This window comes from Urocampus carinirostris, chromosome 10 (genome assembly GCF_059441175.1).
Source record: "Urocampus carinirostris isolate Australia breed hairy pipefish chromosome 10, RoL_Ucar_1.0, whole genome shotgun sequence".
NCBI lineage: Eukaryota > Metazoa > Chordata > Actinopteri > Syngnathiformes > Syngnathidae > Urocampus > Urocampus carinirostris.
The window spans coordinates 8,032,212-8,055,769 of NC_142358.1; the positions used below are offsets into that span (position 1 = coordinate 8,032,212).

Consider the following 23,558-nt stretch of genomic DNA (forward strand, 5'->3'; position numbering starts at 1 on the left):
ATCTATCTATCTATCTATCTACCTATCTATCTTATTTTTGGGACGGGAAATTTACCTAGTAATGGTATCGTATTTGTATTGGTATCGCTGATTGCTCTAGAATGGGGCATTGGCTGAAAACAGCCTCACTTGTTTCCTATATCATTCGCCAAAGTCACACCCACACTCAACTTATTTATGTTTTCATTCCCTTAGACACTCGTTTTGTCTTTCATTCGCTAACTCATTCACTGACTAATGATCAGGGTTGGGTAGGGTTACTTTAACTTGATTACTTTCAATTACTTTTGGATTACTCCAATACCAAATATGCTAATAAAAAACAAAAGAGACTAAGTATGAATAAAATTATGACTCACAACACGTGGTAAGCTTTCTTTCCTGGCTTTGATCTCTTTGATCTCCGACAAAAATAACATAAAATGCGACAGAAACAAAATGAAAATAAATCCAAACAGCTTGCCAACATCATTTTTGCCGTTCCATGTATTCCGTTACTCCCCAAGCCTGCATAAAATTTAGTAATTGTATTCATATTTAGTTTCTTTTGTCTTTTATTGGCATATTTGGTATTGGAGTAATCCAAAAGTAATTGAAGTAATCAAGTTAAAGTAACCCTACCCAACCCTGCTAATGATATCAATGCTAATTGGATTGAAAATAACCCATCCAGTAAACACGGTCAGTGGATATTTAAGATTTGTTTAATTGGGTGTACACATTTGACTTGGAATGCTTTTCATATTTCATCACTTATAAAATAAAAAAATAAAAGGAACACTTTAATGGTCCCCTTGAAGCGTTAGCTTGCAGCATTTAACATTTTCATAAATATCTTTTCATCTTCTCATAAAGTCGTGTAAATTATTGCGGTGGTGGTGTGTTACAAGCATCAGTGGACATGAAAAACATTTTTCTCAGCAAAACATCACAGTAAAATGATATTCTAGACACGGAGTTCAAAAAATATTTAGCGGATGACATCACAGCACATGACTGAGATTCATTTCAGTGACATCATGTCTGCTACAAACAAACCTTGAGCTGTGTCTTGATATCAGTGCACCTTGGGAGGTGCAAATCCACTTTTCGAATGGACCTTGTGATAACATTTCATTCTTCAGATACTCCTGAAAGCAGTGCTGGAAATACTACACATTTTATGTCATCCCCCCACTCTTTGATTTAATGAGCGCGGCAAGGAGTTTTTGTAGCTGGCCAGACCCTGGCTGCCGCCGACGCTCTATTACTCATTGTGTCCCGGTGGCAGGTTCTCAAGGGACAACTCTCAAGACCGGGGTCCAGGTCAAAAACGTGCAGGGAAAACCTGCAGCATTACGGCTGTCTCTTTGAGAAAATAGAATAGATGAAAGTCTTTCTCATTCATATTGCAGCACACTTTCCTATAGTTTGCAGTTTGCCTTTATATCTTGCAAGAAAATATACAGTATATGTTAATATATTAGGCTATTTGGGATCATTTTAATGAAGAAATGAATGAATGAAATATACTAAGGTACAGCACAAAAATGCATCAATCACAATGGAAACAAACAAAGGAAAATCAAACTACGATTTGCACACAAACAGCTGTACAATACAACAATACAGTGCAATAATATTTAAACATAGGCCAGAAGGAAAAAGGTTGCAACTTTTAAGTGCTCACCCCTGTTATATTTTTTTCCTTGCAGGGATGACATAATCAAAATCAAAACAAGAACACCGATTTTTACCCAAAATGGGAAGATTAAAAAGCAAGGAAATGCTATTTCAAACTTAAGAATAATATCACTGGTAACTCCTACATCACATTATACCCAAATCAACTCTTGATAATCTTCTTTAGTATATTTTTCCAAAATATGTATAGCATATGTATTCTAAAATGGTTATGTTCTTTTATATCCAGTGGTTTGCACACTCATTATAGCTTTTCTTTTATAATCGAATAAGCAATTGTATTGCCCTTACATTTCTATACAATAACTTGAATTACTTATTGATATACTTTATATATACAGTGTAGAAAATAAGTATTTCAACACCCTGCTCTTGTGCTATTTCTCCCACTTAGAAATCATGGAGGGGTCTGAAATTTTCATCGTAGGTGCATGTCTACTGTGAGAGAAATAAACTAAAAAGAAAAATCCAAAAATCACAATGCATGTTTTTTTTAACAATTTATTTGTGTGATACAGCTGCGAATAAGTATTTGAACACCTGTGTATCATCTATAATAAATGATCTTATCCACAGTGAGTGTTTACAAATAGACACCATTGTATACATCCACAAAGATGTACACAGACAAAAGTTATTGGATTACAATTGTGTTATGGTATGATGTTGTATAGATAAGTAACTTAATCGTGTGATAATAGAACTGCAAAGAATAAAAAGCAGATCGAAAACATTGGTGCCCCGAGTGAGGCTTTACCAACATCAAGTAGCCCTTGAAAAACCTTCAAGTGCTCCCAGAGGTTTTTTGTACCCTCACTTCAGGTATAGAGCTTTTATAAAGCTAGTAAATCCCATTAATAAATCTTACATTTGTGATACAATTATCACACTAAGAAAAAAAGCAAACTTTGCAAATAAATGAACCTAAACAAACAATTTTCCACTCTTCCATTACAGCCCATGTTTTCAGTGGGGCCGGCCCCGACGACCAACGGTAACGGCGGTGCAGCACCGGCGACTTTCAACCCTTACCTCAGCCCCGTTTCGCCTGGCCTGATGCCGGCCGAGATCTTACCCAGCGCCCCGGTACTGCTAACCAGCAACGCCAGTTACCCCGTCCCGGTTGCCACGGCTGCACAAAAACTGATAAGGACGGACAGATTGGAGGTAGGAAGCGAAGACCTTAAAATTAGTCATTTGACGCCACGCTGTAATATCCAATTAGCCAACAATAATTGTTACAAAGATTCTAACTGTTTAAATTCCTCATTAGAATATTCTTTGATTTTCTATGGAAGCAGAACATGACTTGGTGTGTCCTCTCTACCCCTTCGTAATTTGTTTGAGTCACTGGAGAGCGTTGCAATAATCTGTGGAAGTAGTGGCATTGCTTCTCATCTCTGCCTCTTATTACCGTTTATTTCTAAAGTTCTTGAAAAAGTGGTGGCACAGCAGCTGAATGATTTTATATCCGAGAACAATCTTTTTGAATCAATGCAATCAGGATTGAGGGCTAACCACTCTACTGAGACAGCCCTGATTAAGGTAACCAATGATCTTCTACTGGCAATGGACTCCGGCGCGTCATCACTTTTGCTGCTGCTGGACCTTAGTGCTGCTTTTGACACTGTGGACCATAATATCTTACTAGAACGGTTGGAAAAATGGATTGGTCTCTCAGGAACCGTCCTCTTATGGTTCAGATCCTACCTCTCAGATAGGACGCACTGTGTTTAATATTGCGAAATGAGATCTGAGACCTTTAGTGTTACCTGTGGTGTTCCGCAGGGTTCAGTAGTTGGCCCCCTTCTTTTCAGCATTAACATGCTTCCATTAGGTGATATTATTCGCAAGTATAATATCAGTTTTCATTGCTATGCAGATGACACTCAACTATATCTTCCGATGGAGGAATATTCCACACTAAATTGTGGAAATTTTAAATATTGTCCGACATAAAAAAAAATATGTAACCCTTGCTCCTACAGTAGTTTTAATGGCATGGGCCTAATTATCTATCTATCAATCTGTCTATCTATCTATCTATCTATCTATCTATCTATCTATCTATCTATCTATCTATCTATCTATCTATCTATCTATCTATCTATCTATCTATCTATCTATCTATCTATCTATCTATCTATCTATCTATCTATCTATCTATCTATCTATCTATCTATCTATCTATCTATCTATCTATCTATCTATCTATCTATCTATCTATCTATCTATCTATCTATCTATCGCTCTCTCTCTCGCTCTCTCTCTCTCTCTCTCTCTCTCTCTATCTATCTTGGTCATAACCCTCAAAAGGGGTGACCGACAGCAAGACAAACACATACAATAACAAAGAAAAAATAAGGGCAAAAAACACACACAAACATTTTTGACCATGGCCAACCCAAATGCCCAAACATCCAAACAAATTAGGCACCTCGGCACCCAAGTTGGTCATGCTTTCGGCCCTCCAGATAAAACGGGACACAAGAAAGCGACCATGTCACTCGGGTCAGGGTGACACACTCTTCTGTTCAACAGCAGGGCACGACAACTTTCACTGGTTTACCCCTGCCGCATCATACGGGTGCCCTTCCCATCCCTTAGAAAGCGTCTAAACATCCCACTATCCTTTTACAACACCTCTCCACTCATTCCTAGCACCAACAAGAGCTCTGGCTTTTACTAGATTTAGACCGCGTTCCTGCAGTGCACTCATAACACCACCCATCCACGTCAATCGTGGCCTTCCTCTTGGTCTCCTTCCATTTACTTCTGCTCTGTAGATCCTCTTCAACATTCGCTCCTCATCCATCCTCTCCATGTGTCCAAACCAACCATGTACTCCCTTATCCACACGCTTACTCAGTTCCACTACTACTCTAGTTCGGTCTCCCATAATTTCATTTCTCAATCTATGCAATCTTGTCACTCCTAACATACTCCTCAAACACTTCAAATAGTCTAAGGCACCTTATTTACGAAAAAAATTGTGCGGATGGTTACTTTTTGAAGGTGCGTCCAAGGCCCGGAAAATACGGTATACAAAAATCAATTGAAAGAAAGTAATAAGCTGCCACCTACTGATGTGGATGGATACTGGAAGAAAGGAGAGCTATATAGAATTGACCGCCTTCTTTTGCAAAGACTAAACTGAAAAACTGCTCAACAGCTATAACTTGGCAAATGTTAAATTTGCTTGATGTACTGTAGTTCCCCTGGTATGCTTCAGCTTTTGTATTTCGACATTCTTATTCATCATAGATAGTCATGTGTACAGCTAGAATAATACCACTTGATAAGAATGTGTGATATATTTTTCTTAGCCAAGGCATGTGTGACATCAAGTATTGCAGCCCTTGTGTAACATTTAGAAGTGACATATACGAACGTACCGATGCTAATCTGCATTTATCTATATGTCAGTATTATGGTGTTCATAAAAATATATTGTCATTGTAGTTATTACTGACAAGCTAAGTACAGCAAGTATTGATATTTTGATTGATAAAGTCAAGCTCTAGTCCAGGGGTGGACAAACATACTGAAATACAGTACCATGATGAAAATGGATTTGGGTGGAGAGACTGCGACAGACTGCGACAGAAATACTACAAAAATACAACATAACTAACAAAACAGGAAACTAATATATTATTTTGGTTTCATTCTAAAAAGACAAAATCTACTCTAAAAATACTACAAAAATACTACTAATGTAATACCATGGTACAAAATTACTACTACGGTAAATTATTAGTAATACTCGAAAATACTCAAAACACGGCTATGGAAATATTTCAAAAATACTTCGACACAAATTCTACAAAAATACCTCTACAGCAAAACTATGAAACAAAAATACATAAATTTCATAAATAAATATTATGAAAGAAATACAACAAAAATCCAAACACAGTGAACCTACAGATATAGTACAAATATTATATTATGGAAATGCTAGAAAATGATTACAGAAAAACTAAGAAAACTACTGCACAAATACCATAAAATCTGACAAAAAAATACAGTAACACTAAAAAAATACTAAAGAAATGCTACAAAAATCTAACTACAGTGAACCTACAGATATAGTACAAATATTATATTATGGAAATGCTAGAAAATGATTACAGAAAAACTAAGAAAACTACTGCACAAATACCATAAAATCTGACCCAAAAAAATACAGTAACACTAAAAAAATACTAAAGAAATGCTACAAAAATCTAACTACTGTGAACCTACAGATATAGTACAAATATTATATTATGGAAATACTAGAAAAATATTGCAGAAAAACTAAGAAAACTATACTGCACAAATACCATAATACAAGTAATACTAAAAAAAAAACTAATGAAATACTACAAAAATCAACTGCAGAAACACAACAAAAATACTCTAAACAATACGACTACAAAAATAATATGGAAATACTACAAGATTACTCCTGCAGAAGTACTTCAAAAATTTTACAAATATATAACTACAGTAATGATACAAAAAAATCCGTAATACTTCAAAAATCTGACTGCAAAAAATCGACAAAAATACTAAAATAGAACGATAGTAATACTACAAAACTAAATATCAAATGTATTGCCTAAAACAAGGACCTTGATTATTATTTTGCTTTGATTGTGAGTGTTTCAAAACCAATTTGATGAAACTACGGGATATCAGATGGGTGGTTAACGCGCAGCCCCAGGGTGCAGAGGTTTAGGGTTCAAGTCCAGCTACTGCAGCCTCCGCTTGTGGAGTTTGCATCTTCTCCCCATGCCTGCCCGAAGCAGAATTTTATCGGTTATCCACATCGATATAAAAAAAAACGGTTGTGATGCATCTCTAATGTGTTATGGAGATTTCGAGTCATTATCCTCTCACGTCTAACCCCTCTGAAGCAGAACGTGAGTAAACACAACAGACACTGAACATTATTTCCCAACCCGGCAAAGCCATTAGCCTTTAAAATGTGGGGCGTGTCTGAATATTTAAGACACTTCCTTCAAACGGCGTCGTCGTGTAGACTTTAATTATGTATCCTGTACACAATTTGCGTACTTTAAACTACACCCGTTTGCATAATTTGGTCATTATGCGGACTTTAGCTAAAAAAAAGTGACACTAATAAGAGAAACTGCACGCACGCATTATCGAAGTACGGATTTCTGGGAAAAGAATGTCAGTGAAAAACAATCAATCACATGATGAGCTCGTCTTGCTAATCATTAATTGGACTTTAGCTCGCCGTCGGCCATAACGCGGCCCCGCCCGGAGAACCACAAAGGGGGGATAATAGGATATTTGTCAGGTGGCTCATTTAGCATGAGTGACGTGTCGTTTGCGAACGAAACAGCTCTTGGAATTGAACAACGGGAACCGGCCCCTTACTTGAAACACTCTCTCACTCTCTTGCTCTCTTTCTCTCTTTCTCTCTCACTCTCTCTCTCACACTTTCTCTCTTTTTTACTTTCTCTCTTTCTCACTTTCTCCTCACTCTTTCCCTCACTGTCTCTCCCTTTATCTCACTCTCTCTCCTTCTCTGTCTCACACTTTTTCTCTTTCTCCATTTGTCTGTTTCTCTCTCTTCCTGACTTTCTCTCTCACTCTCTCTCCCTCACCCACTCTCCCTATCACTATCTCCCTATTTATCTCATTGTATTTCTCCCTCTGTCTCTTTATCCCTTTTTTGTCTTTATTTGATCTCTTTTTCTCACTCTTTCTCTCTTGTACGCACCTTTTCTCATGCTTTCACTTTCTTTCTCTCTATCTTTCCTTATGCCCTCTTTCTTTCTTTCTCTCTCTTTCTCACCATGTTTCACTTTGTCACTTTCTTTCTCACTATTTCTTTCACTTTCTCACTCTTTCTTGAATTTACTTAATTTTTCTTTGATGCTCTCACTTTTTCTTTCTGTCTTGCTCTCTTCCTTTCTTCACCTCTCTTTCTTACTCTCTTTCTCTTTCTATCTCACTCTCTCTTTCTCACTTTCTTTCTAACTCTCTCTTTCATCATATTACACTCTCTCATTTTTTCACACACTCTTTCTCTCTTACTTTTTCTCCTCTCTCTCTCTCTTTTTCTCTCACACTCTATTTCCCCCTCTTTCTTTCTTACCCACAGTAACTCTTTCTCTTCTTCTTTCTCTTTCTCTCTCTTTCTCTCGTTTTTCCCTTTTTTTTTTTTTTTTTTAAAGAGCCGGATAAAACATCATTATTTAACACTGAACAGTGGGCGGTTGGGTAATTGGTGGCGGCAGGGGGGAGAAGTGGAAGTTGCCATGCGGAAGACACGCACAGGGGGGGATTGGATCAGTGACAGGATAAAATGGATGGTTGGGGGCAGACAGGGCGGTGCAAGAAGGAAAAATCGATGTGGAGACCTGTTGCGGTCACAGAGGCGACAGGAGACGAAGCGGACTTTAGATTTCATTGCGAGGTCGAGTGTCACGTTAAAGACAAAAGCTAGCTAACAGCCCGCAGCGCTTGAAGCACAGTTAGCATGAAAAGCACCTGTTCCAAGCATTGTCCCTCTGACCACACTTGAACGGGTTAGAAAACGTTGAAAACCCAAACCACATTCATGATAACATACTTCAAGCCAGATTTTGTATTTTTAAACAAGGACAGAACATGCCTCAAGTACACAGTTTTAATGGGGCCCGGGAAAGTAACAAAAGGCACTCAGAAGAGGAATAAAATTGACTATCAGGTAACACAAACACAGTCCAAAAATGCAAGGCTGGATAAAGTCAAAGTCTTACTAAGCACAGATGAGGCATTGAAGGTTTTAGAGAGCGGTGCAGATAGGGAGACACATCACACGATCCGATGCTGGGGATTGTCTGTGCTGTCCTTAAATGCAGACGTTTTAATGAACACCAGGTCAGTCTTATCTGGCCTGGCAGTTAATCCCTGATGGGCGTTGCCGTGCTGAGACAACACCGGAAATATGTCTTTTTTCAACTCTAATAGTGTAACGGTGAGTTAAAATGAAAACTGATTTTGAAACTTCCACTTGTGAAGATAGTCATTCCCTCAAAAACCTTGTTTCATTCTTAATAGTTGTCCCTTCCATCATTTGGCGACAGCCATATTGCTCAGCAAGGCGAGCTTTGAGTTTAATGGTCACATGATTTTGCTTTACTCTTTAGCATCACTGTAACCATTGGGATTGATAACTAATAAATACAGTTGAAAAAAAATGGATTATATCGAAATAACTCGCAAAGTTGGCAATACAACACTTTATTGTTTATAATGCATTTATTTTCTATGGGTGCTAGGTCTAAAGGAAGAAGCAGAAAAACGATAACCATGGAAACAAAGCTCGCGGTTTTCAATATTGATAGTGTACCAAACACGATTCTGAAATAAACGGTGAGTGACAAAGGCATCGTGGGGGCAGGGGTAGTTTCCCGATAGCATTTGATTTTTCATGATGCTATGAGGTAAACATGACATGGTTGCCATGGCACCCAATTGTGTTGTGCCAGGTTCTGTCACGGTTGCCACGGCGCCCAATTGGCCCCGCCCACTGACACCAGCTGAAACGTGTTGACAGATTGTTGCCTGACTACTTAAATGCGCAGCCCCGGGGTGCAGAGGTTCAGGGTTCAAGTCCAGCTACTGCAGCCTCCGCTTGTGCAGTTTGCATGTTCTCCCCAAGCCTGCGTGGGGTAAGAGCGTCTGCGAAACTTCTGCTAGACTCTGTGTGATATGCCAAATCCTGTGAATCTCCGTTTTTGCCTGTGTTTTGACCCTGTTTTATTTTTGGCCCGATCTGTTTGATTTCAATCTACTTCCGCGACCATCGATCCCTGGATCGAGTGTGCGCGCATTCCTCTTCTCCCCAATAAATTGAAAGTAACGTTACGCGATTGGGTTCTCATGCCTGATTCTTGTCCTGGTCCGTGACAAAAAAAGCAGAAGACCAGCATATTTTATGACGTTATCAATATTGGACAGGCATCTTGAAGAAGTAACTTGTTGTACATGAACTCTGATTTGTTGTTGATGTTGCATGGTGAGAAAAATACTGTAAAGAGGTGCCCAAAATAACCCTCTTACTTCCCATCCTAACGTGAAAATATAGGGACCATAACCCAGGGGTCGCCTGTATAACGTACAAGGATTCAGCTTTCAAGTAAAAAAATTTCCTTCACTGTTGCGTTTTTTAATGTTTATTTTATGTTTTCTCACTCTATAATTTACTTTGAAATATATTTTCATCTACAAAAAAGTAAAATAGAAATAATAGTGCTTCGGATGATCAATCTTTTTTTATAAATTTAATTTTGTAATCATTTTAAATATAATTTTACGATTTGATGTTAATAATTACTTTTAATTTTAAAATAGAAATACTAGAAAATTACCAAATGTTTTTTTCTCACAGTACAGTGTTCAGAAACCTATGGCTTGTGAGTCATAAATGGCTCAATTCATGAGAATGAGAGTACTAAAACAATTTCAGTCAATGCGAAGCCGAAGCCACATAGACTTAATAATTGGTTCAGTCCTGTATATAGAGGGCATATTCTCTACTAGTTTACAGTTGGGGTGTTACACCAACATACCCCGTTTTGGTAGTAGGTCGTTAAGAAACCCTTCAAATGTAAACTCATTAAACCATGTATATTCACTGTTGAGATACTTTATGATAAAGACTCATAAAACAGCCGGCAAATACCTAAAAACTCCAGCAAACCACTCAGAGTGATTTGATTGGGTGGGCGGTACAGGTGGGTGGATCTCTGCACACAGCGCAAGGCACTCCCTTCTCTCTCTGGCTCAGTGAAGATAATAAGGCAATATTATTATCGTTTGCAGTATTTTGTGACATTTTTATAAAGGAACTTTCCTCGCACTTTGTTTTAAAACTATCCTTTCGGACAGTCAAAATCAATGTTCCCTTGAAGCTGCGCGCACGGGTATTTGCGCACTGCCCAGACCTTTGCAAAATTAAAAAAAACATGTACAGTGCAAAAAAAATCATGGCTCAAAATGCCCTTGGAGGTGTGTTTTAAATGCGGTATTTTGAAGTCAATGTCAAAGTTGAGTAAAGTCAGTAAAGTTTTTTGAGGACCGGCTCTTTTGACTCGCTCACTAAAAAGAGCCGGCTCTTTCGGCTTCAAACAGTTCTTCAGATTGTTTTTGTTGCTTTTATCCACATATTAACAATTATGTAACATTTTGCACTAAATGACTCTTTTAAAAAGGATTTGATAAAACAAAACAAAGCTAAAATGAAAAAAAAAATGGAAAAAGCTAAGAAAAAAACAATAGGGGAAGAAAAAAACGGGAAAAGGGCAAAAAGAAAAAGGAAGCAGGAAAAAGAGAGAGAATAAAGCAAGAAAAACAAGAAAAAAAGCCAAGAAAAAATACAAAGGGAAGAAAAAAATAGAAAAGAAAAAAAGAGAATAGAGGATGATTGTTCTTGTATTTGCAGTCACATAATTTCCAAATATATCAAGTCAAACTTGTTGCCAACAATGTACTTTCGCTAAAATGTGTGATTAAATACCATTCTGTATTGTGGAACGGACTTAATAAATATTATGTAATAAAAGATGCTTTTAAAAATATTGAAATCTCATGTAAAGTTGATGTAAAAATCACGGACGTTTTTGGGCTGTACAACCTTCACAATAGTACATTAGTCAATTCATTCAAATGTGGAAGATAATTGAGCATTTTACATGTTTGCTAATGATTTGGTTACCACGCTTGGGATTGCTGTTGCTCACTGTAGTTTCAAGCAATGCTCACAGACTTTGTGTGGATGCTCAGACCCGATAAAGATTACAGGGAACATTGGTCAAAATGGGCCTCAACCCTCTTAAGTAACTGAGAGAGGAAGACACAATTTAAGGGGTGTATTTATATTGATATGGGACACGGGCTCTGGTATTTTTCAGAAGTCATAGATTCGATCGAATCGTCATCGGACACTCAGTGAAATAAATTGGGCTGAAGAATTCACTTGTTTGGCAGTTTTGTTGAATTTTGTCTTAACAAAATAGCTGTGGCTCTTTCGATTTTTTTCTGAATAGTTTTGCTTTTACGGCTCTTTGGGTCAAAAAGGTTCCCGACCCCTGTTATAGTAGATATTTTTTGGCTCTTTTCTTTAATCACCCCTTTCTTCATTTCACCATCAAAATCTAATTCATGATTAAATATTTGGGTATTTTTACATTTTTTTTTTAGAAAATATTTGTATAAACAAACTCTTTTTTTTATTTTAAACATGTTAATCTCTGGGGACTTCAACCACGTGACTCTTGATAAGACACTGCCCTCTTTCGTCCAGTATGTGAACTGCAAGACCAGGGGAAATAGGACTATTGACCTTCTGTATGCGAATATCAAAAATGCATACAGCGCTAAACCACTGCCTGCCCTTGAAAAAGGAGACCACAACCTCATTCTGCTTAAACCACAGTACAAACCAAAAGTGAGGAGGCTACCAACAACCACACGCTCATTTAGAAAATGGTCCACCGAGGCAGAGCAGGCTCTGAGAGACTGCTTTGGATGTACGGACTGGGATGTCCTGCTAGGGTCCAGCAGTGGGGACATTGAGGAGATGGCAAACTGCACTACTGACTACATTAAGTTCTGCATGGACAATGTTGTTCCTATAAAGACTGTACGCTGCTATGCCAACAACAAGCCCTGGATCACGAGCGACATCAAGTGCCTTCTGAACCAAAAGAAGAGGGCCTTTAAAAATGGTGATCATCAGGAGCTAAAACGAGTACAGAAGGAGCTCAAAGTCCAGCTCCGGAAAGGGAAGGAGCAGTACAGGAGGAAGTTGGAGAAAAAGCTGCAGAACAACAACATGAAGGAGGTGTGGGAAGGGATGAAAACAATTACTGGCAGCAGCACCAAGCAGGGTGTGGCTGTGGATATAGATGTGGGGCGAGTCAACCAGTTAAACAACTTTTTCAACAAGTTTGACCACTCCGCCTCATCCTCACCCCTGAGTAATGCAGCTGTCCTTCCCCCTCCCCCTCTGGACACTAGCATGGAAGACATCCCCCCACTAAAAATAACTTCAGCCCAGGTGTGTGGAGAGCTGAGAAGGCTACGAACCAGCAAGGCAGCTGGTCCGGATGGAGTATCCCCCCGACTGCTGAAAGCCTGTGCGTCTGAGCTGGGAGACCCTCTACAGCGCATCTTCAACCTGAGCCTTGAACAGGGGAGGGTCCCTCAGCTGTGGAAAACATCCTGCATCATCCCAGTCCCAAAGAAATCAAGACCTGAGGAACTCAACGACTTCAGGCCGGTCGCCCTGACATCACATGTGATGAAGAGCATGGAGCGGCTGCTGCTGCACCACCTGAGGCTACAGCTCCGTCACGCCATCGACCCACTGCAATTTGCTTACCAGGAGAAGGTGGGAGTGGAGGATGCTATAGTATACATGTTACACCGATCCCTCTCTCACCTGGATAGGGCGAAGGGGGCTGTGAGGATTACATTTTTGGACTTCTCCAGTGCCTTCAATACCATACAGCCTCTGCTATTGAGTAGGAAACTGACAGAGATGGGAGTTAGCTCACACCTTGTAGAATGGATTACTGACTACCTGACAGGCAGACCCCAGTATGTGAAACAGGGGGGCTGTACATCGGACACTGTGGTTAGCAGCACAGGATCTCCGCAGGGGACCGTTCTCTCTCCGTTCCTATTCACTCTATATACATCGGACTTTAAGTACAACTCCGAGTCCTGCCATGTGCAAAAGTTTGCCGACGACACTGCGATCGTGGGATGTATCAGAAACGGGCAGGAGGAGGAGTACAGGAAATTGATTCAGGACTTTGTCCGATGGAGCGACGCAAACCACCTGCACCTAAACACCACCAAGACCAGAGAGATGGTGGTGGACTTCAGGAGAACCAGAACTCACCCGGTTCCTGTAACCATCAAGGGAGAATGTGTAGAATTTGCCCAGACCTACAAATACCTGGGTGTGCAGCTGGACAACAAACTGGATTGGACTGCCAACACAGAAGCTCTATGTAGGAAAGGGTAAAGCCGACTTTACTTCCTCAGAAGGCTAGCCTCCTTCAACATCTGCAAAAAGCTCCTGAAAATATTCTATGAGACAGTAGTGGCAAGCGCCCTCTTCTATGCGGCAGCGTGTTGGGGAGGCAGCGTCAAGAAGAAGGATGCCTCTCGTCTCAATAAACTGGCTAGGAAAGCGAGCTCTGTTGTGGGCAAAGAGCTGGACAGCCTAACAACAGTAGCTGAGAGACGAGCACTGAAAAAGCTGAGGTCAATCATGGACAATCCATCGCATCCACTACACAGCATTATCTCCAGACAGAAGAGCAGTTTCAGCGACAGACTGCTGTCACTGTCTTGTACTACGGACAGACTGAAGAGATCTTTTCTTCCTCATGCCATGAGGCTCTTTAACTCCACCCGGCAGAGTAAAGGCCCACATTAAACCACACCACCTACATTGGATATTAACGAATCTTACTGCAATATGTATTCTGTGTAGCACTATTTAGTTACTCTATATAACACGCTACAGTGGGCATTTGCACGTCACACTGGGTATTTGTATATTGTATTCTTTTGGCTTTATTATTGTACTGTTCTCAGCTCAAGGATGCTGCTGGAAATGTGAATTTCCCTTAGGGGATGAATAAAGTATCTATCTATCTATCTATCTATCTATCTATCTATCTATCTATCTATCTATCTATCTATCTATCTATCTATCTATCTATCTATCTATCTATCTATCTATCTATCTATCTATCTATCTATCTATCTATCTATCTATCTATCTATCTATCTATCTATCTATCTATCTATCTATCTATCTATCTATCTATCTTCTTTGTTCCTTTGTATTGTGTAAATTATAACCTTATCGTCTTTGTTCCTTTATCTTCTTTGTTTTCTTTTATCCTCACTATTAAATGTGAAACTAGAATGCGACGTCCAATTTCGTTGTCACAATATGTTCAACCCATTTTGTTACAATGAGAATAAAGGTATATTCTATTCTATTCTATTCTATTCTATTCTATTCTATTCTATTCTATTCTATTCTATTCTATTGTGTCGTAGAAATGCATAGTACAGCCTGTGTTGAAGTAGCTTTGATGTCTCTGATTTACGAAGAACCTAGTTGACTTCTTTGATCTGTCATTTACACTTCCCGATACTGATTCCCTTTCTATGAAAAAGATTGTTTTCTCAAATGTGATTCTATTTTTACACATATGGGATCCCGACAACTTACTCCGCAAATTCATCAAGACTTCACTTTGCTAAAAATATCTCGGAAGTCAGACTTATTTAACTTGCTGCTGTGCCATTCAAAATAAACGAAGCTGGAATTTTTGTGGAGTTTCATGCACCATGGATGCGTAACAAGCAATTTCACTCAGTTATAAAAGAAATGTCCTAATATAGAAGACGACGAGCTCCGTGGACATTTTTCCAGAGCTCTCTGTCTTATTCCCCGTCTTCTGGCTTTTGTTTAAAGCCCCAGTGTTTGTATTCTATAGTGACTCCTAGTGGTGTAAAAATACTTCATTTGTTTAAATAAAACACTATTGATTCAAATAATAAGCAAAAAAACACATGCACTATTTCATAAACATGATTACTTTCTGATTCTTTTAATAATTAACATAAATTGAAAAAAAATTACATGTAATGGTGACAAAGTCAATTGATTCAGGCATCTCGGACGTTTTTTAACCGTTGTTTCCTTCTCTAGCTCATCATGTTAGCCATGTGGCACTAGACTATGACTCACCACTAAATATGTTATTAGCTGCTATGATTATATAGAGCTCTTTTTGCCCTACAGTTGCCTTCGACAGCTAGTCATCCAACCAAACTAAGCTGAGTTTCAGGGTTCAGGCATCTGGTGCTAGTCATTTTAATATTTTTATCCCACTGTTTCCTTCCCTAGCCACTCACTTTGCCGAGATCTGTAATTTAAGGTCCTGATGCTTGACAGGTTCTACTTTGTCCTTGCAATTTTTTTTCGGGCCCTTTTAGTATGTTCTCCAACTATCCGCTAAAGTCTGCCCCTTACACCAGCTAAGGGATCTGCCGCTTTTTCACCTCTGTTTCCTTCTCTAGCCACTCATGTTAACCACTTAGCTTCGGGCTATGGGTCGCCGGTGGTGCCTTTAGCACTTCACAGCCATTTTCCTTCAACATTCGAGACCGCCATGTGATGGTTGCCGTGTCCCATCATTTAACCACCCTCCGCTTTTTTCCCACCATTGCAGGGGTGGCGAACACGTGGCTCTAGAGCCGTATGTGGCTCTTGGCCAATAAGAATGCGGCTCTTTGCCTCATCATATTTTCTATTTCCTATGGCTCTTTGCCTTGTTTCACGTTTAGTTTTTTTTGTGTGTATTGAGGGTGGACACTTTCCTTGAAATCAACACAAGAACAATACTTGTTGTATTGTAAGGAGAGGAGTGTGTTATGGGAAATAATATGTTCATAATTGTGTGAGTTTGTGTGTGTGTGTGTGTGTGTGTCTTTCATGGCAGGTCAGTGCGTGTTGTGTGGCTCTTTGACTCTCACAGTCAAAAATTTCGTCTCTTTGTGTCAAACTTGTTTGCCACCCCTGCACTATTGGTATTGTTATCTGCTAAGTGGAAATTAAACTCTCTGGTAATCTTTTACTGGCCTTTTTAGTGGCTATAGTTAGCCACTTACACCAGCTCTGACCAACTCCAGTTTTTGGCTATTTTGAGCTGCTTGGAGTGAATCCGGATCACTTAGTCTTTTATTGTCACACATGTGGATTTACACCAGCTTTTATGTCCTGTATCAGGAAGTAGGCCTCTGATGTGTCAAGTGGTATCTCCTGGGCTTCGGTAATGTGGACACGATTTAGCTTTATTCCAAGCTACAACGACCTCTAGTGGTGAATTATATCACACTGTCACTTTAAGTGTTACAGGAGTACAGCACTCCCTAACCATGTATTTCTTTTTTCATTTTTGTGACCTGCCAGTGGCGTCCGATGCAAATGTCGATTGCGACGGTTGCCATGGGGATGCAAATATGATTAACGGGCCTTGGTTTTCTTCTCTGGGCGGGTTACAGCTCACTCTAATGCATGATTAAGCAGCGTTACGAGAGAAACGGCGGTCCACGTCGACTGCAGGGAACATCAAATTGCTCCAAATTGCTTTCGCTCTCTTCTCACTACTTTTTTTTTCTAACACCGCCCACTGCTCTCTTGCGTTCACGTCTCCTTGATCCCGATCTTTGTCCTTTACTCCAAATTCATCATCTCCTCCCTCGTTTCCGCTCCCTCCCTCCTTCCATCGCCAACATCTGCCTGACAACAAGCCACTTCATTTCTTTTTTTTAATTCCCAATAAAGCCAGTTGTGGTAATGGTGAAGGCGGGAGGGTCTGAATGCATATTAGGGGTTTTATTTAGAGGAGTACGTGGGGGCCTTAACCCAACTTCTACTTTTGATTGGCGTTAGTAGATTAGCTCTCATGGCGACAGACAGTTTGTGCACCAATGACTTTAGGTGTGCAGACAGCGGGGGGATGATAAATATGGAGTGCCATTAGTGCCAAAATTCTGTCTATGCCTTGCTGGGTGCATACGATATGTGTTGTAAACCATGTCGACGTCAGCTGCCATAGTGTATGTGCATGTGTAATGTGTAATACAGGGATCTATTAGTGCTCAAAATATGGAAATGCGCCCAAAGACACATCCACACTTGTTTTGTAACCTGCATACAACTTTGCATACAGTATACAATAAGTGTTGTAACTTCGAGGTCGGGTCGATGTCAGCTGACGTTGTGTAGTTTGGTGATGTCATGCAGGGTCAATTAGCGTTGCAAGCCCTTGCTGTGTGCATATGTCAAATGCCATTGCTCGTTTCTATGTTAACTTTCGTTGTATGTGTGCATGCCATGTCATGTTGTTTGTTTTTATTTTAACTGCCATTGTGCATGTGCTTGTGTAAAGTCCACGAGTATGGGGTTTCATTAGTGCCAACATATTGTTTATGTATAAAATGATGTTCCATTAGTGTCAAATTATTGCCGATGTGTAGTCTGAAGATGCAATTCGTCATGGGTTAGCGTTGTTTGTTATTGCTGTGCGCATATGGCAAGTGTTGTTGCATGTGCAGATGTTAACTTCTTTTATATGTGAGCTCATATTACCAGTGACGCCCGGGGTGTGCATCTTTTACGTCGGCCGTACAACTTACACAACGTCTCCACCCGGGTGGTGACAACATTTTTCAAAGAAAAAAAAAAAGAGTTATGTTTGCTTGTTTTTTTTTTTGTTTTTTTTTTCCAAATCAAACATTTGCTTTATTCCGATTTCGAAATCTCCGTTCGTTTTGGAAATTTCTGAATTTCGGTTCGTTTGTCAATTTGCATACTCTGTGTCACGAAACGGACCGGGAAGCAGGAAGTCGGAACTCATACACGTAGACGATCCGTCACTTTAATTAGGGAAGAAAAGTTGTCCAACACACAAACAGACCAAAAACAAAACAAAACAGGTTCAAAGGCAATCAAAATTTCAAACTAGGCACTACTCTGATCAAACAGGCATGAACTGGTCTTCAACAAGGTAAAGCAATGGTCTGGCAACGGGCAGTCCCAAAAGGAGCGTTTAAGTACTCCAAAAGCAATCAGTCCAATGCGTCTCAGCCGGTGTCGAGGGGCGGGGCCAGCTGAGCCCCATGACAACAGTGCAGGACATGTCACACGGCAGCCGATCAGAAGCCCGCGTCGAATAACTTCGTGCTTCCGGACTTTCCCGAGCGTTATAAGGTCGCGCATTTTTGTATCATTTTCCAAATTAGACGCACAAATAACACAAGTGGTTAGGAATCAAGCCAAAACCTCAGCCCCAGAAGAAAGATGCAAAAGAAGCTAACAAAATTAATGACGCTACAAAATGTAAATGTACATTAAAAGCATCACGGAAAGAGGAGTTCACGTGACTTGTATCAGACGACGCAACGTAAACATTGCATGAATGAAGATGAGTAAACACAGGTTCATACTGATGGCAGATGGAAAACAGCAATGTCATATACATGCAATGAAAGTTATAAGTAGATTTGTAATAAACTTAATTATATAGTGTTCTGTTATATATTCTGATTATCAATCCTGAATACGTTTTTGTTTTTGTTTTTTTTGTTTTTGTTTTTTGGCGATAAGTCTTCTTATTGTGTTTCAAATTGTGAAAAATGGGGCAGACAACTTTATGGCTGGGCAGGCAACTTTTCAGAGTTGTCTGCCGTGGTGTCCGGTAACTTTTTGTCACGAGTTTCAGACACTAATATTACGTGTAAATGTTCGTGTTAATGTCAGCTCTCGTAGTTGTACTCATGTGATGTGTTGTTTGTGTAGATGTCAGCTGCCGTTGGATATGTGCTCATGTATGGGTGTTCCATTAATGCCAAATTTTGTTTTGTAAAGGATATTCTTTTAATTCTGTTGATGTGTAGTTTGACATGTGGCGTCTGTTAGTGTTGCGTGTAGCTCTTGTTGATGCTAACTTCCATTGTACGTGTGCACATATTACCTGTCGTTGTTCATGTGGATGTCACGTAACATGCGCAAACATATAATGGAAGTCAACATCCACACAAGCAATGCTACTTGACATATGCACACAACACTAACAGCCACATGACATTGTCAAACTACAAAACCGTAGCACTAATGGGACGGCATTTAACACACGGCAGCATTTTGACACTAAAATAACCACATGGTATATGTTACATGTCAACGTGTACACAGCAGCAACATTCACAGGCACACAGCAAGTCACAGCACATGTGCAAACATTTTGACAACAATGAAACCCCCTAGTACACGTTATTCGTGCACATATACAGCGGCAGCTGAAATCGACATGAGCAATGACACTTTTATCATACCTGTCAACCTGTACGTTTTTTGCCGTATAAAGTACGTTTATTATGCATTTTAAGACTTCTACAACGTACAAGAAAATCTCTACGGAAAAACGCAAAGTTGTCAATTATGGGTACCATCCAGTATACACCGACTATCACGAAACGGCAAATCAATCAGGTCAAAAGAGTTTGCCGCGGTAGCCTCTATCTCTGTATCATTTTTTTTTTGTTGCAAACGAAGCGAGCGGTTTGATGTAGTGAAAGGAAGTCCGTCTCTTTTTAGAGAACCGGCTTTTTCGTCTCAACTTATTAAAGAGAGCCGGCTCTCAAATGGCTTACTTCCTTTGATACATTATATTATGAATTATTATGTTGTATAAAGAAGTTAAGAAAAAAGGAAGTTTAAAATGTTTTGTGTTAATCCCTTTAATCAGTATATTACCAACAATAATTTAATGCAGAAAATGAATTAATAATTTTAATAAGAAAATGTATTGTTATACTTAATTATATTTGCATGTATTTTTTCCTTCTACAGTGAACATCCAAGCTACTTAATTTTTGAACCTTTTTTTAATAACAAACCTCATTCATGTCGAGCAACTCAGGATCTCACAACAAAATGTTAATTAAAAATATATTTGATATAACGAAACGCATGTACAATATAACATGTTAAACTACATAAATAAACACGTTTGAAAAAAAATATGGTGTAAGATTATTAACACGTCAAATGCGCAGACCACATTTTTATGGGAGCATAGACAGAATTTTGGCACTAATGGAAACACATAGTACGCACATATACAGTACAACTGAAATTGACATTTTACACTTATTGTATGGCTGTTGTATGCAAACAGCCAGTCTTGTCACACGACATATGACGTCAATTGGCGCATAGACAGAAGATTGGAACTAATCGCAGGGTGTGCTTGAATGTGTATGTGTCATGATATTAAATTTGCTTTATTGCAATTGGGATTCAGCAAAGTCGACTGAGCTCAAGCAGAGAAGGTAAGTCACAATGCCCTCTTAAAAGTGTCAAGATTTAATTCGAATGTAAGAAAAAAACAAAATGATTTTACATACTCTGTATTGAGGGATGAGTCAATGTCAAGCCCCACCCTCTGCTTCAATTCTTATATTTCCCGTGGGCCTCATTGAGCAGGCAAGTAGGCCGTCTTCCTGGTGGTCTGCTGTCCTCTATTGTCGTTTTGTAAAACTGCAAGGCAACTCATTTGAATCCCAGTTTCTCGCAGCTTGATTGATGCATTAATTAAATAGTAAACAGGCTTGGTTCTGCCTATCAATCCCTATTAATGCTTCCGCCCGTCAACTTGATTGATTGTTTTGAAGCTGATTAATGAATTCGTCAATCAAGTAAATGAAGCTATAGATTAGTGAGTGACATCTTGTCTTTTTGCATTTTTAGCTTGTTTTTAACTCATTCTGGTATTAAAATCAGCTTCTCCGTCCTGATTTTGGCTGAAATTGTTCCCTGCTCATGCAAAATATATGGAACTAGGCTCATGAATTTTGCTAAGTGGTATCCTTTGGGCTTCTGTACAGTGTATATGTACTTTGAATGTACACCCTTAATCTCCATGCTATGCTACAACAACCTCTAGTGCACATGTGTCAAACTCCCGGCCCGCCGTGTGATCATATCCGGCCCGCAAGACCCTTTTACATTATTGTTATTAATAGCCCGTTCTGCATCTCGTTCAAAACTTTAATACAGTGGAACCTCGGTTCTCGACCATAATCCGTTCCAGAACCCTGTTCGAAAACCGATTTGTTCGATCACCGAAAATCGTTTTTCCCATTAAAAGTAATGTAAAATCGTTTTAATCCGTTCCAACACCCTGAATGTTTACCATGAACGTAAACATGAAGCTAACCCAGGCTAATCGTACGTTCGCGTTAGCGTAATCTTCTGTACGAAAGATTACGCTAACATGAACGTGTACAACTAAAAAAATCAGGTCGTTTACACGTCATTTAGCACCCGGGTCTTCCCAAAAAGTGGTGAGCGGTTAAAGGATAAAGAAAAGAATCATGAATAGGATTTCTTACCTTTGTGGTGGTCTGCAGAAGTCATGCTCTATTCCCTTGGAAGAAGGGAAACTCGCAAACCTTCTTCATATTTTGCTATTATTTCTTTCTTAAATGCAATAGTTGTACGCACTACCCTTCTTTTTTCACCTGTAGCAACTTTGCTGCTTGCACCGACCTTCTTCGGAGGCATAATTAGGGGCTAAAACACTCCGTTCACCGATATTTAAAGCGAAAGCGAAAAGAAGTGCGCATGCATCTCATAACAGTTCTTCACGAGGGGTGGGAGCAATCTACACCCGTACGCGCTCAGTATCGCACTCTAGCGTACCGGCGTTCGAACTCCGATTTTTTGAACGAAAAGCGAAGCAAGAATTTCTCAAAATTTGACTGAAAACCGATTTGTTCAAACTGAGAGGCGTTTGAAACTGAGGTTCCACTGTAATTAAACTTCTTTAAATACATTCAAAGCTAGACCAAGTCTAGAAAGGTGACAGTACTTTTCAGAATTTATAGGGCACGTTTTCACTACGATTTACAGTCAAGGTGCCACACAAAATAAAACTTGTTTTGGTTGTACAACGCCCAAAAATCCTTTATATAAAAGCTCACTATATTATCTGTGTTCAGTGTTCAGATACTTTTTGATGAATCCACGGAACAAATTGTAAATACGCCAAAACACCGGAAGACGACTTCAAGTTATTTGATTGGGTGAGTGGGAGGGATGGGTGGAGCTATGCAAAAAGTGCAAGCACTCCCTCCCATCTCTCGCCAAAGATAAGCTCATCAGGCTATGTGACGTTTCTACAAAATTAAATGCTTGCATCTGGTTTTGAAACCAATATGTATGAAAAAAAGGGTCAAAATGAGTTTAACCGATCTTGTGTAATTGCAAGAAAGAGACAAGTTTAAATTCGTGCGTTTGTTGATTTTGGAACACGGGCTCTGGCATTATTCTCTTTTCATAATTTTTATCAAATCATCAAAAATAAATGAAATTAAATGAAATGAAATGATCTGCATTTATATAGCGCTTTTCAAGTCAAGACTTCCCAAAGCGCTTTACAGTGTCCTTCACATTTCCCAATAGCGGCCGTGCAGCCATGTGAGGCGCTAACCTGCTTATTGGGGGTATTAGGGGTTCAGTGTCTTACCCGAGGACACTTCGACATGTAACACGTAGGAGCCGGGAATCGAACCTGCGATCTCTTGATCCCAAGACCAGCTCTCTACCTCCTGAGGCGTGCTGAAGACTAAGCTTTTGTCTGGGGCGCGGGTTTAGCAATTTGTCTCATAATATATGGTGTGGCTCTTTCCCAAAATAAAATTAATATATTTTGCTTTTATGGCTCTTTGAGTGTGGCCTTAAACGGACAGTTCGTGTTAGAAAATCCGCAGGTTTTAAAATAATTTTGCAAAGTAGGGCAGGGTGGATCACATAACCACTAATAGAGGCACCATTTCCTGTAGTGTGTCTTGAGCAAAGAAGAGTGGGCCAAAATTCCTCCACAGCATTTGTGAAAGTCTCATCACCAATTATCGTCAACATTTGATTTTTTTTATCGCTTCTGAAGGTGGCAGAACTTGCTATGAGGTTCATCGGGCATTTTTTTTGTCACATAGGGTGTTATACGTTTTTTTCTTTTGTGCCCTATTGAAAGGAATCAACATTTTAAAACTGTATTTTTTATTTCCGTGGGTTGTCTGATTGTGATATTAAAATTGGTTTAAGGATCTGAAACCTTAGTGAGTGACAAAAATGCAAAAGAAATCACTGAAATTAGGAAGGGTGCAAATACTTTTTCACGGCATTGTATGTCATGAATTGAAAATAATGATAATATCTATCTATCCAAGAGGAAGGCCCGATTGACGTAGATGGATGGTGT

At 39.4% G+C, this 23,558-nt stretch overlaps 1 protein-coding gene across 3 annotated transcripts in view; it reads left to right on the plus strand.

Annotated features, from left to right (window-relative positions):
* Positions 1-23,558, plus strand: part of LOC148357607 (muscleblind-like protein 1) — a 144,044-nt gene that overhangs the window by 102,058 nt on the left and 18,428 nt on the right. For all 3 annotated transcript variants that reach the window (XM_088345129.1, XM_088345128.1, XM_088345131.1), the window contains exon 4: positions 2,641-2,850. In XM_088345129.1, the coding sequence (XP_088201255.1) occupies positions 2,641-2,850 (210 nt within the window). The remainder of the gene's footprint in view (positions 1-2,640; positions 2,851-23,558) is intronic.